Below are 12,613 nucleotides of genomic sequence, written 5' to 3'. Positions count from 1 at the left end.
ACAACCCATCTCCTGGAGCTTGAACAGATCATTGCTCCCCTGGTGCTAACAGGTGGCGGACACAGCTCTGAAGTGTCTCCTGGAGGAACCAGAGCTGGGAAAGAAAGGAGAAGCTGCCAGTGCTGAGATTGGCTGGCTGCTGATGAGGTCAGTAGTCAGGTAGGCTTTTCCTCAAGTCTCTGAATGCAGAGATAGCTACTGTGTTATAGCATTTGACTGAGGTCACATCCATATCTGTTTGACCCTGTCCTGTGGTGGCAAGCTTGAAGAGCTACTACAGCCTGCTATATCAACCCAGGTTCCTTTTGAACGCAGCACTTTAGAGGCATGTCCTCTCAAATTCAAAGGATGAAGCAAAAGCCCTGCTATATTAAAGTTATTCATTTCTATTGGCCACTAAATGTTAGGTTAAGAAATGTTTTGCTATCTATTTCACAGTTAGCATTTTACATACACATGCAGCTCCGTTGTCCCTTCTTGTTCTCAAAAGCTATGAAAGCAATGCTGACTGATGGCTCTGCAGTTTTAGCTGGTACTATATTATCAAGGCGTTAAACTCCAGCAGCCCCACACCTAAAAATAGAGAACAGTAGTAACTAAGCAGAAGACACCTTCAGCTATCAATACATCTCCCCTGGGAGATGCTAAAAGAGGATGTGAGCAGCTGAGTAACGATGTGACTTCACCTCTGATGGGGTTGGAAGCAAGCGGCAACCTCCGGTCTCAAACTATGAAGCCCATGCGGCAGTGTCATCGAGAATCCACTTGAGGCTGGCTGCAGAAACACCGGAAACCACATACACACCAATTCAAAAAAAGACGATCTTTGCAGCATTAATAAACATGTTTACAGCCTAGTTCAAAAAACGGCTTGGCTCTACGAAGCTAATTTCTCTATCGGCACACATTGTACGGGGGGTGAATTTTTTTCTAATGCGACGGTTCAGAAGATATTAAGATTACGAGTTTTTGCCCAAATAAGGACATGACTGACGTGACTCCCAGTCGGGAACACATAGCTGTTGGCTAAGAGGCTCAAACTCCGCCTCTTTACGTCACACTCTGCCTGGTTGAGTTCCGCATTTCCAATATGGCTGCTGCCGTCGATTGGCTTCAAAACAGAGCTCAGGAACAGATGGGTGACGTCAAGGATACTATGTCCATATCTTATCCCATTTTTCCTGGAATTGTTCTCTTTTTTTCCACCAGCTGTCCTGGGAAAATAAAAATCTCTCCTGGGACACAATTTGTCCCATTTTTTGGGGGAAATGCAAAAACCTCATTTGATTTCCTTAGTTCCTTAGTTTCCTTAGTTCTGTATTGTAACCTATTTTGTGCTGCCGTCTTGGCCAGGTCACTCCTGAAAAGGAGGTTTTAAATCTCAATGAGTTACCTCCATCCATCCATTGTCTTGACCGCTTATCCCGTTAAGGGTCATGGGGGGGCTGGAGCCTATCCCAGCTGGCTTCGGGCAGAAGGCAGGGTACACCCTGGACAGGTCGCCAACTTATCACAGGGCTAACAGAAGGACAGACAATCATTCACGCACACACTCACACCTACTGGGAATTTAGAGTGATCAATCAACCTGGTAAGCATGCTTTTGGACTGTGGGAGAAAGCCAGTGTATCCGGAGAGAACCCACGCATGCACGGGGAGAACATGCAAACTCCACACAGAAAGGCACCTGCCCGGCCGGGGATTCGAGCCAGGAACCTTCTAGCTGTGAGGCAACAGCGCTACCCACTGCACCACCGTGCAGCTCTCAATGAGTCACTTACTGGTTAAATAAATAAAGAAGTACTTCGCGCTTAGGTCTTCTTTTCACCAACTTTTGGCGTCTCCATTTGATGCGACTGACGAGGAAGGAGATGGAGCAAATACATGTAAGCCACCAGCATGAAAAAAAACATATACGAGTTACAATCCTGACTGGGCGACCCTGTCAGAGTTGGAATGGGTACGGGTGGCCCAGGGAGACAATTTTCCCGCCACATGTGTTTTGTGAAAATCTCTGTAAAATATGAAGTGAAAAACACATTGGAAATCCATGCAAAAACAAAAAAGCATTAAGCTGTGTTATCAAACAAACAAAAATAGGCAGCCATTGCAACTTTTATGACCAAAAAAGGTTCACCAAAAGAAGACAAGATTGCAGCGGCAGAGCTTACCAGTGTCCTATGTCCGAATTTGATGTTCATTTGGTCAGTCTGAACTGGTAATAGTGGCCGAGTGTCCCTTTTTTCACAAATCCAAGGCAGCAACCCTAGTTGGAAGTGTTAGCGTCACATATTTTGGAGTGGAATCCAAACCTAATTTATGGCATCTTGACAAAAAATCAAAAGCAAGAAACCCACTTTAGCACCCGAGACTCTTGGAGCGCCCTCTTTAAGTCATGTCTGACCTCCTGACAGAGAAAACTTTCTGTGGACTTAGTGAGAACTTCTTGTTGGTTTGGTTATGACATCTCCTAACAAGGAAGCCCACCGAGAGCTACAATCATTTCTCAGCCCACAGCGGAAGCCTCCATGTTTCAGGCTTTGTTATGTCTCATCACACCTTGAGGCCCTCCATGTGTCAGGTTTTGTTACCTGGTTTTGTGCTGCTCTGTGGGAGCACGGTGCAGCACACTGCCTCATAAAAACTCATTACCGGCCTTCCTCTGTTGACAGAGAGAGTCAAGTGGCTCGCTGCTGACCCATCTGCTGGTGCTGAGAACGAGCAACACACACATTCACAGGAGCAGCACACACCTCTCTGCAAATACTGTACACATACATGAATGGAACAAACATGGAGATGACTGATTGCACACCATCTGATGCATCAAGATGAATGAGCTGGAATACCCTCAGATAGCAGCGTGCATGTTAGAGGAACATTGTGGTTATGCATGTGTGCAGCGTGTAGGTTTACATACACAGTAATGAAACATTCAGCTGAGCATATGGTGGATAGACAGAGGGAGATTTAACCAAGCTTATCCGGTGACCCAGTGGATGTGAATGCAACACCGGTGTTGTGATCCTTTCTGCCTGTGTGGCAGATCAGGTGACTGAACAGAGGGAATTAAAAGCTTCTCATTTTCACAAAACAAACAGGATCATTGTTTGGAAAAGCTGACGTGCCTGATGTCACCTGTGTGCGTAACAGGAGAGATCATGCGACGCACACTTCAAACCTTCTCCATGGGCTCAGTCTGCTGTTGAAACGCCAGAGATGTATGTAATTAATGAGCGTGTTTATTCTGTCAATTAAGAGCTGATCTCGCTCATTATCAGGCGTCCTCTACACGTTTCAGTGATCTCATCTGCAGGATAGAAAAAAAAACACAACAGCTGTAACTTCATGCATATTCTGTCCTCATTAAAGCAGCGACTGATAGGATCTATGATTATGATAATGACAGTGAGTGCATCATGACTTGGAAGAGACATGGCATTAGAAGGATGAGCAGTAGATTACAGGTTAGAGGAGCGTTCAGTCTCTGCTGCCATCTGCTGCTCAGACACAGTAACAGTCTGATTAAAAGGAGGATGAAGAACATCGAGAGATAATGATAAAAATGGGTCACAAGTGACTCATCTGGCATTATTAGACCTTAATGATTATCCTTGCTTCTATTTCAGATTCATTTTAGATTCTTAAGCTTCTTTCTTTTTTTATTACTCTGTATTATTTTTAATTTTAAAAGGAATAACCCCTTTTTTCATCTCCTAACCCACATGAACATTCAGAAGAGATAATTAATAATGTCTTAATTTTTTGGAGTTTATGCCTCATACCATATTTAGGACTGCTTTGTGATTCGAAGGAGTGCTTCAACAATTTAGTTTTTGCACTTTCCAATACTTCGGTAAGAACACAAGACAGTTATTACAAGAACTGTGAAAGTCAATGTGACAGAAAGTCAAGATGTCCTGACATCTATGACCCAAGCTCACAAAGAACAATGGAAACTGCATTTTCCCATAAAACTAAAAGCATCTTGTCATTAGATCTGAACCCATCTTCTTCACTCTGAATCTGACCTGCTGTAAAAGGAATAGACTGTGTGTGTGTGTGCGTGCGTGCGTGCGTGCATGTGTGTGTGTGTGTGCGCGGTGTGTGTGTGTGTGTTTGTGTTTGGTGATTTGGACACGTGATTGGGATGTTTGACTCTCGCCTTCTCAAACAAGTCCTCTACTCACAGCTTGTTCAAGGAAAGCGTGCCCCAAGGATAACATCAAAGCAAACCTCAAGAAGTGCCACATAGGCCTTAAGACCTGGGAGGCCACAGCATCAAACAGGGCAGCCTGGAGACAACTTGTCTGAGATGGAGCTGCGCAGTATAATGCCGATCTCCACACTGCTGCAGAAGACAAGCGCAGACGCCGAAAGGAGAACGCTTCCAACCAAGAAGGTCCCACCCAAACCCACAATCGCCACTGCCCACTCATGTCAACACTGCCCCAAAATATGCGGGTCCAGGATTGGCCTCTTCGCCCACCTGAAGACCCACCAAGGACCAAGAAGGAGGACAGACACACTCGACCCCGAGTGTCCGCCGATGATGGTGTGTGTGTGTGTGTGTGTATGTGCTCAATCCATAGACTACAAAATCATGAACTGAACAAAAGCCATCCTTAGTGAAGCCAAAAGCCTCCTCCCCTGTAACAGATTGGACATGCGTCAGAGTAAAAACTTGAAATGTGCATCAAGTACATTTTTCTCAAACATATAGCAGTAAGTTGTCCTGCTGATTTGTGTGAAAGTTAAAATTTTTCTGAGAGTTAGTTATATTAAGTTTAGATTTTAAAAAGCTGATTGATTGACTCTCATGTTGACAAATGTGGTTCCTGCAGAGTAGAGGATGAATGGCGATGAAAAAACTTAACCAACACTAAGAGTGCTTTCACATCTGGATCATTTGGAGGAGTTATTTCAAATAAAGGGAATACTCCCCTCCTTAGCCCTGGTTACTTGGACAGATGTGAATGCAACAATTGCACTCTGATGCAGAACAAAACAAGCAAGCTGAGATCACCTAAGAGGCTTCCAATCAAACCCTGAAGGGATTTGTTTGCAGTGAGAACGCAGTCAACCCAACAACTGGAACCAAGAGCTGCTTGACTCATCCCTTTAGTAGTGTTAGGCTGGTAGTAACAGATGCAGTGATACAGCTGCTAGGGAATTTCGATTGCAATTAACTGATAGCATAATAATAGCGGGAGGCTGAATTTGCACATTGTCTCCAGCCAATTCATCACCAGCAAAAGAGATGGTGCTATAGGTGTGGTCATCTCCAGCTAACTGCTTTCGTCCAGCTTGTCAAACCAGGGGAATTTGTTCCTCTCATAACTCCACTTCCAGCCTCCACTTTTGTCAGGCTGGTCTCGTACCTTTACATACTTCTATCAGAGTTTCTTTACCTTCAGCTGACGCCGCTCAGCAGAGCAGTGAAAGCGCCTCTTGTTCAGACACTGACTCACAAGTTTGTTAACTTCTGTGTTTTAAAGAGTGGTGTCCAACATTCGACAAAAGTGCTCATCCCACCAAATGTCGATGAGGAGTTTGACTTCCTCAATGCTCCAAGTCAACCCATGACTCATTTTGTAGAGAGAGAGGGAGAACTTTACTTATCCTCTGTGGGGAAACTCATTTGCCACAAAGTCTGTTCACACTCTCAACAAAACAATAAATGGCAAACATTCCTGGCATCTCGGAGCTGGACTTCCACAATGCAAAGTGCAACAAGTACGCTTGGCATTAGTTTACCCACCCAGTGGGAAAAGGAGGCTGTGACGTATTGATGTAAGGACAGCTCTGGGATGGTGTCTACTTTGGCCTGCTTTACAATATTGCATTGTGAACACTTCAGAATTTAAGGGTGCCAGAAATGCAGCAATGTATCATTCTATCATCTGAATAGGAACAAAGCAAACGAGCCACAGGTGTGAAAACTCCTTGACATAAGAGCCATTTAACTTTTCTATAAACATGAGTGTGTGAGAGAGACCATGAGTAGCTCAGCAGATGAAAAACATGTCTCCAATTATCAAGTAATCTGCCTTCATCAACTCAATAGCAGATTTGGTGAAAATGCGTGCAAAACACAAGACGTAGAATCACTTCCTGTTTGTTGTAACCATCTGAAAATAAAATTAATAGTGCATTACTGTTAGCGGTCTAATATTTATGAAACAAGACTCAAGAGCATTATCAATTATGTCATCCAACTTTGAAAGGGAAGAAACCTTTTTTATAAAATGCTTGACCGTTCATAAATGTTACTATGAAACAATTAGCTTAGCATTAACACTGTAAAACAGCTAAATGTAGCTCTCGCAAAAGTTCAGACAGGAAGACTATAAAAGCAATCACAGCAGCACTCCCTTGTTCAATAGCTCACCCTCTTCCAGCTGCATGCTCCGGAGCTGTCATTGGTTAATCAGCGGTGGCTGTCATCCAATAGCTCAGTAGCACACCCTTGATCGTCAGCCTATCAACTTTCTGCTGTCTTTTTAAATGTGTCTCTTTCTCCAGCTAGTTCCTTCTTGCATTGATGGCACGCACCCTTCTACCTCCCCACCTCCACCTGATCTCTGCAAGTCTTCAATTCCTGGGATTCATCAACCACCACCAGTGTCTGGACTCTAGGGGGGATTTCTTCTGCTGCCAAATTCACACATCCTACGCTCACAATATTATCCCCATAGAGTCCTTACGCCAAAGATTTCTGTCAAGTTTCATTATTCATTCAGTTGGAATAAATAACATTTAATATTCAAATTGTGTCTCTCCTGATTGAAATAGCAGAACTGCACCAGTGTTGTGTTTCAATCATCCCTTTCTCTGTGAGAACTTCTAAACCTTACTCTCCATCTGTCTTATTTGTGCAACAAAGTAAAAGTGGGGCACTAAAATGGTTTTCTCAGACATGCCATGTGAGCTAACCTATAAAAAAAAAACACCTGATGGCTTCAGCTGAACTCTAGTGGAAGAAATAAAAAGTGTCAGTTATTTTTTCTAACTCAAAGAAAACAAGTGAAGCAGTCTGACAACTGTTTTAGTCCATCACAAGCAAAGTCATCTCTGATCAGGCTCTCTTGGTGTATCTTCTCAGACTTTAATAAGCCTCTCTGGAGCATGAGATTAATTCATTCCATCCCTTCACAGTGGATGTTTATTGTGGGCAAACTCTCATATGATACCGTTCGTAGAAAAGGTGCTCAAAGAAAAAAATCATCACCAAACTACTAGTGTAAAGTCAATTTTATTTATTCTGATTGATAGAAGCATTTTTAGAAAATATACTCATTTCCAGGCTGCAAAATCAGATTAAAACTGGATCCACTGACTGACTTAAATACTCTTGAAGAGATGGGAGTGCTAAGTGCATGAAAACACATTTCTCAATCATCAGCATACACCAAAGGCATACTTACAAACACATTATCAAATGATAGGTTATCACAAATAAAAACATGATTGTTAACTGGTCGAATACCACAATGGTTAGTGCAGTTTTATATTCAGTATTTACATCTCCATCAGAATAAATACAGGACAGACTCACTTGAAGTCATCACAGATTTTCAGTAAAAGACTGGGAAGGGGATGAGAAGACAGACTTGTTCCAATAATTGATTTTCACAAATGCTTTAACTAAGAGTTCATGGTACTGGAGAAACATTGAAGCACTGTGTGTGACAGCTCCTTTACGTCCTGCAGATTAGACTTAACTTAATGCCTGAGAAAAACCACAGCAAGTGCAACCAGTTCAAAACAGAAAGCATACAGTACATGCATTTTCAGCAACAAATGTAATAAAGAAAAAATAAGCTGCTGTTGGATTTTATTTTTCTAAGTTTAGTGCACACAGTTTTAAAAGCTTGTCTCTCTCCAGTCCTCCAAGTTCAAGTCTGTCCGTCCCCCGGTGCTCTGGTAACGTCATAAAGGGTCTTTGTTTCCCAGCTGGGGACTGTCATAACCTAAAGAAGCAAAATAAAGTGTCAATACACCATAAAGCAACTGGTTTAGTAATCATGTGAGATGATAAGAGTCCGCTTTAGTGGCAAACTGTAGAAAAAGACCACCCAAACCCTGATTCCCCCTGAGTTCTGTGACACACTGTGGCATTATAAGATCGGTTTTGTATCCACTGCCTGCAAACACTCCTTTATTTTGCCTTGTTTTCCAGCAGCTGCTACATTTTTGTTATTAAATAAATAATAAAATACAAAAATCAACTACTTACTCATACAACATAACCCAGCTAAGTGGGCAGATATTTCCCCCTGGAGTTAGCAGGGACCGAAGTGAAAATTGTGTATTACATAAACACGACTCCAAAGTTGATGCTTGGCGTCTTAATACCTGATTTTACAGCCTCACCACAGAGCAGTATCCAGGAGCTCAAGTAAGAAAGCTTAATTAGGCATGTTTCAAGCATGAACATTGTTCAGGAGAACTTCAGGCCTTGATATTTACAGAACTGTTGTGGTTTAAACATGCATAGGAGATTTTCTCTTTCACCTCAACATATTCCAAAATCAACTCAAAACCTACTTGTTCAAAGAAGACTACAACACGTGACCTCTACTCCCTCCCCTCCTCTGTTTTTACAGTACTTTGAAAAGCGCTTTATAAGTCCTGTCAATTATTATTATATATTGGTTTTACCAGTGTGTGCTCAGGAGAGGGGTCGGCTAGGAGTGTCCAGTAATGGTGACTGTTTGAGGGTGTTATCGCAAAAATAAACCACAGTACTGAACTCAGGCGAGCAGCTAAGAGCATAAAGCATAAACTGCATACAACATGGAAGTAGTCCCAGTGATGGTTTCTAAAGAGGTGCTGTGAAGCTCAACAATAGGCATTTTTCGACTGCAGGGACTTTACCCCTGAACTACGTGTGTTTCGACCAGAGGAACCAGAGTCTAAATTTGGTTCAGGGGTAGATAATCTACCCCCTGAAAAGCCCCTGCTTGGGGGGTAGTACTTTTCAAAGGTCCTGAGACTTTTGGTTGAATGTTGAGTTTACACAGCTGTTGAAACACAGAGGGAGTTCCTAGGAATGCATACTAGTTTAGTTTTTTATTAAGATTTCAAAATAGTATTTAATATAATTTTTTTTCTCCACACGTCACCGGCCGGATTTGCACAATCTACCCGGGACTTCAGCCTGCGGTCGAAACGCAGACAACAATGGGGGCACAGGAACCTTTGAGTTCCTGGGAAAGTAGTTCTGGGGGCCTAAAAGACCCGGTCGAAATGCACCTAAAGGCTGTCTCCATATATTGAAAATGCTGACTCAGCCAAATCTTCAGTCAGCCAGGAAACTTGCAAAGAGGTGGGCTTGAGGCTTCTGCAGCCAGCCTCAAGTGGACACTTGGGGAACTGCAGTGTTTTGACTCTTCTGCATTGTCGCTTGGTGTAAAGCAGAGAAGCTCCTAAACCTGACTGTTTATATGAACACATTAAGTCCATGAGTTATGCATAACTTTGCATAATTAGGGGGTGTGGCATGTTGACTTATAGGTGGTGCATTAAAGCTTGCCAGTCGGCTTCAGGTTCACTGCAGCTCCATCTCTGTTAGTTTCCTGATTAACTGAAAGTTAGGTTCAGTCAACATTTGGCGATTGACAAATTGGGCGAACACCCTAAGACTTCATAATGCCAAATTCTGAAACCTATTGTTGATGTGACTGACACTACATCCATGTTTTATAGAGTCTATGATGAAGACCAAAAACTGTTGAAAAGTAGAGTAAATATTGGAAAGGCAATCATCAGTTGAACATGAAAAGATTTAGAAATAAATGTTAAAGCTGCTGTTTAATGTCGTCATAACTCTTGTTTGCATGCTCTAAATATCAAATCTACTAGAAGCTAGAAGCAACTACTTTGTAAGCTAGGTGTCGCATGAAGCAGCAGAATGGGGAGGCACAGAAGGATAATCATTCATGAGGTTGTGGGGAGCATCTCACAATACATCACCATGCCATTCTGTGTCTGCTAGACGTGCTCAAAGTCTTCTAAAACATTTGTGATGACTAATATTTTCAATAATCTTAGGTGCAATGTATCGCTGACTCAGGTGTTGTTATAAATATTTGTTGTTCCTTTTCTTTTGAATAAATAATGATTGATAAAGCTGTTTTCAGAACTGCTTTTGGCTTATTCTGGTACCTCTGAGTGGTCCAAGATAAGTTTGCCAAACATTGGCACGCACAGTATGAATCCCTCTAACACAGCCTGCACGCTGTCAGTGTTTACAGGAATCACGATGTGACAATGAGCCTATTGTCCAGAGTATGACGTATCTGCAGCATTAGTCTGCCAAAAATACACCCGGACAGGGCACAGAGGACCACTTTGGTTTCACATGTTCTGTAAAACTGGCTCTAATGCCATCATCTGTGACATGTGGAGTCTTTTATCATTTCCACACTGCTGGTAATTGAGTCCCTGCAGCAGGTTGTTCACACACAGTTCTGTAGAGGTAATTGGCAGCAGTTTTGACATATCATTAGTGGCTCTTGAGTTCCTCTGCCTCAGGGTTTCCATCTTCAATACCAAAATGTCTCAGTGTAAAAACTGATGATGAATCAGCTAAACATGGCTGCCAATTATTTCAATAATAGAACATAGTAGTATCAGGATTGAATCAGTTCCTGTTATAGGAGGAACGATAAAAGATCATGGAGGAGATTTGGTAAAAGCATGCTTATCCCGGTGGAGTCGAAACCAGCTGCCAGCTGCAAAGAGATGTTTTTGGAAAACTGCCAAATTAAGTCTATTAATAAGGCTTTATAGTCTCTCCTTCCGGGACAAGCATGCATTCAAAATGTATGGTATGACTCACCCATGATGCTGCAAAAAATCCACACAGATGTCTTTCTGCATAAGTTCGGCCACAAAGTAAGCTTTTGACACTTTGCACAACTCTTTCTGGTTTCAGCTGACTCAAGTGAAACTGCACCATGACAGGTATAACGTATTTGCATTGCAGGAAACCTAAGGTGAAAACTGACACACGGCTGTCATACCACACATGCAAAGCAGGAGGTGAAACAGATACATACACCTGGTCCCAGCAGGGCAGTCCAGAGATCTGTTTCTGTACTGGGGCAAACAGGGCTTTTTCACAGGGAATCTGCGATCTGAAGACCTCTCCAGATCGTAGGGGCTGTCCCGCTCCATGCCTGAGGGGGAAAACCGCACAGTACACACACAGAGTGGGGTTTGGGAACTGAGAGGGGAGGGTTGCAGGAAAAAACGGAGTGGTGCAGTACACGGCTGGCAAGGCGCTACAGACTCAGGAGCAACATCAAAAAGAGGCTCATGCAGTTTTTATTTGATAAACCATTACAAAGGGCAGACACCTTCGTCATGAATTATGAACAGAAACTGCACTTTGGAGTGAACTTCACGCAGGCAGTCATGTGGAAAGTAAACAGTGAGCAGATTGAGAATATTACAGGCTTTGAACAACAGTTAGGGAGCTGTGGCCACAGTAACTGTACCTATGTCAAAGGAATTGGACTTCCTGGTGTGACGAGATGCTGCTGGAAATCCATTACGGCCTTCTCCTTCATCTGTGTGGTGAAACAATCACAACCATCATCATTATTTGGAAACATCACTGTGTGTATGAGGCCCAACTGACCTCATCAACAACCTATAGTTTGCAATCTACAGCAGAGCAGACAGCATGCTGTTTTATTACTGCCTCAATGTCCTTCATGTTCATTTTCTCTGTAGTTAAACATCATCGTTACCTGGACTGACATCCTCTGCAGCCTCCATCCCATCCCTGGATGACTCAGGTGGGCTTTTCCTCTCAGTGGTCCCTTCCTCCTCAATGATTGGCTGAACAGGAGGCAAACTCCTCTGCTCGCTGGCTGCTTTCTCGCCTGGACTCACTGGGGAGGTTTTGGGAGGGGTCACTGCCTTTTCTGGAGAGGTCTTATCTCTTGAGATGTCGAGGCTTGGCTGAAGAGGGAACAGAGCATTTAGTCATGTTACTGATCAGAGCTGGCTGCACGGGAGGCAACTACTTTTCCCTCTGTTAAACATGCTGAACACATACTTTATTGGGTATGAGGGGACGCTGTCCCTCTGGACCTCTGGCTCTCTGCTTCTCTTCACGCTTCCTTTCACTCGACTCTTCTGCCTCCAGCCTACCTGCTTCCTCTGGTTCAAAAAACACAAACAGTGAGCTCAGTCCTTAAAAGTAAGCTGCCACAGCTTTGTTAGAAAATTAAAAGCACAAAGTCTGACACATTTTATATGCACTCTGTAATTGGAAGTGTAAGCCTCCGCCAGAGTGGAGCTGAAATCATGGAACAAACAATAACACCCATACAGTTAGCATATAGAGCTGGGCATTTGGTTATGCTTATGCACAGATGTTGAAATGCAAGGTTTTGTTGTGATTCCAGTTAATGAAGGGATTCAAACATCCATATATTGCAGACAGGTTTTGCAGCAGAGAAGCAAAGTGGACTTTTTCCTCCTCCTCTACGTCAATCTTCAGATTTTCACATTGATTTTCTGTCTGGCCTCCAGCTACTCAACAGATCTTATAATTCCCGTCAAGTCAGAGAGTAGACTATATCTACTTTTTAAA

The 12,613-nt window shown here is 43.0% G+C and overlaps 1 protein-coding gene across 7 annotated transcripts in view; it reads right to left on the bottom strand.

Annotated features, from left to right (window-relative positions):
* Positions 1 to 7,239: 7,239 nt before the first annotated feature.
* carmil3 (capping protein regulator and myosin 1 linker 3) overlaps positions 7,240 to 12,613 on the bottom strand; it is a 149,534-nt gene continuing 144,160 nt past the window's right edge. For 4 of the 7 annotated variants that reach the window (XM_034702400.1, XM_034702397.1, XM_034702399.1 and 1 more), the window contains exons 36-40: positions 12,074 to 12,177; positions 11,763 to 11,976; positions 11,508 to 11,579; positions 11,067 to 11,186; positions 7,240 to 7,973 (exon numbers count right to left, since the gene is read on the bottom strand). In XM_034702400.1, coding sequence (XP_034558291.1) covers positions 7,933 to 7,973; positions 11,067 to 11,186; positions 11,508 to 11,579; positions 11,763 to 11,976; positions 12,074 to 12,177 — 551 coding nt within the window. In that variant the 3' untranslated portion in view covers positions 7,240 to 7,932. The remainder of the gene's footprint in view (positions 7,974 to 11,066; positions 11,187 to 11,507; positions 11,580 to 11,762; positions 11,977 to 12,073; positions 12,178 to 12,613) is intronic. The other 3 variants (XM_034702403.1, XM_034702401.1, XM_034702402.1) reach the window with 1 other exon arrangement.

This window comes from Notolabrus celidotus, chromosome 15, assembly GCF_009762535.1.
Source record: "Notolabrus celidotus isolate fNotCel1 chromosome 15, fNotCel1.pri, whole genome shotgun sequence".
NCBI classification, from domain to species: Eukaryota; Metazoa; Chordata; class Actinopteri; order Labriformes; family Labridae; genus Notolabrus; species Notolabrus celidotus.
Note: the sequence above shows the minus strand (reverse complement) of the source record. Positions and strands in the feature narration are given on the sequence as shown.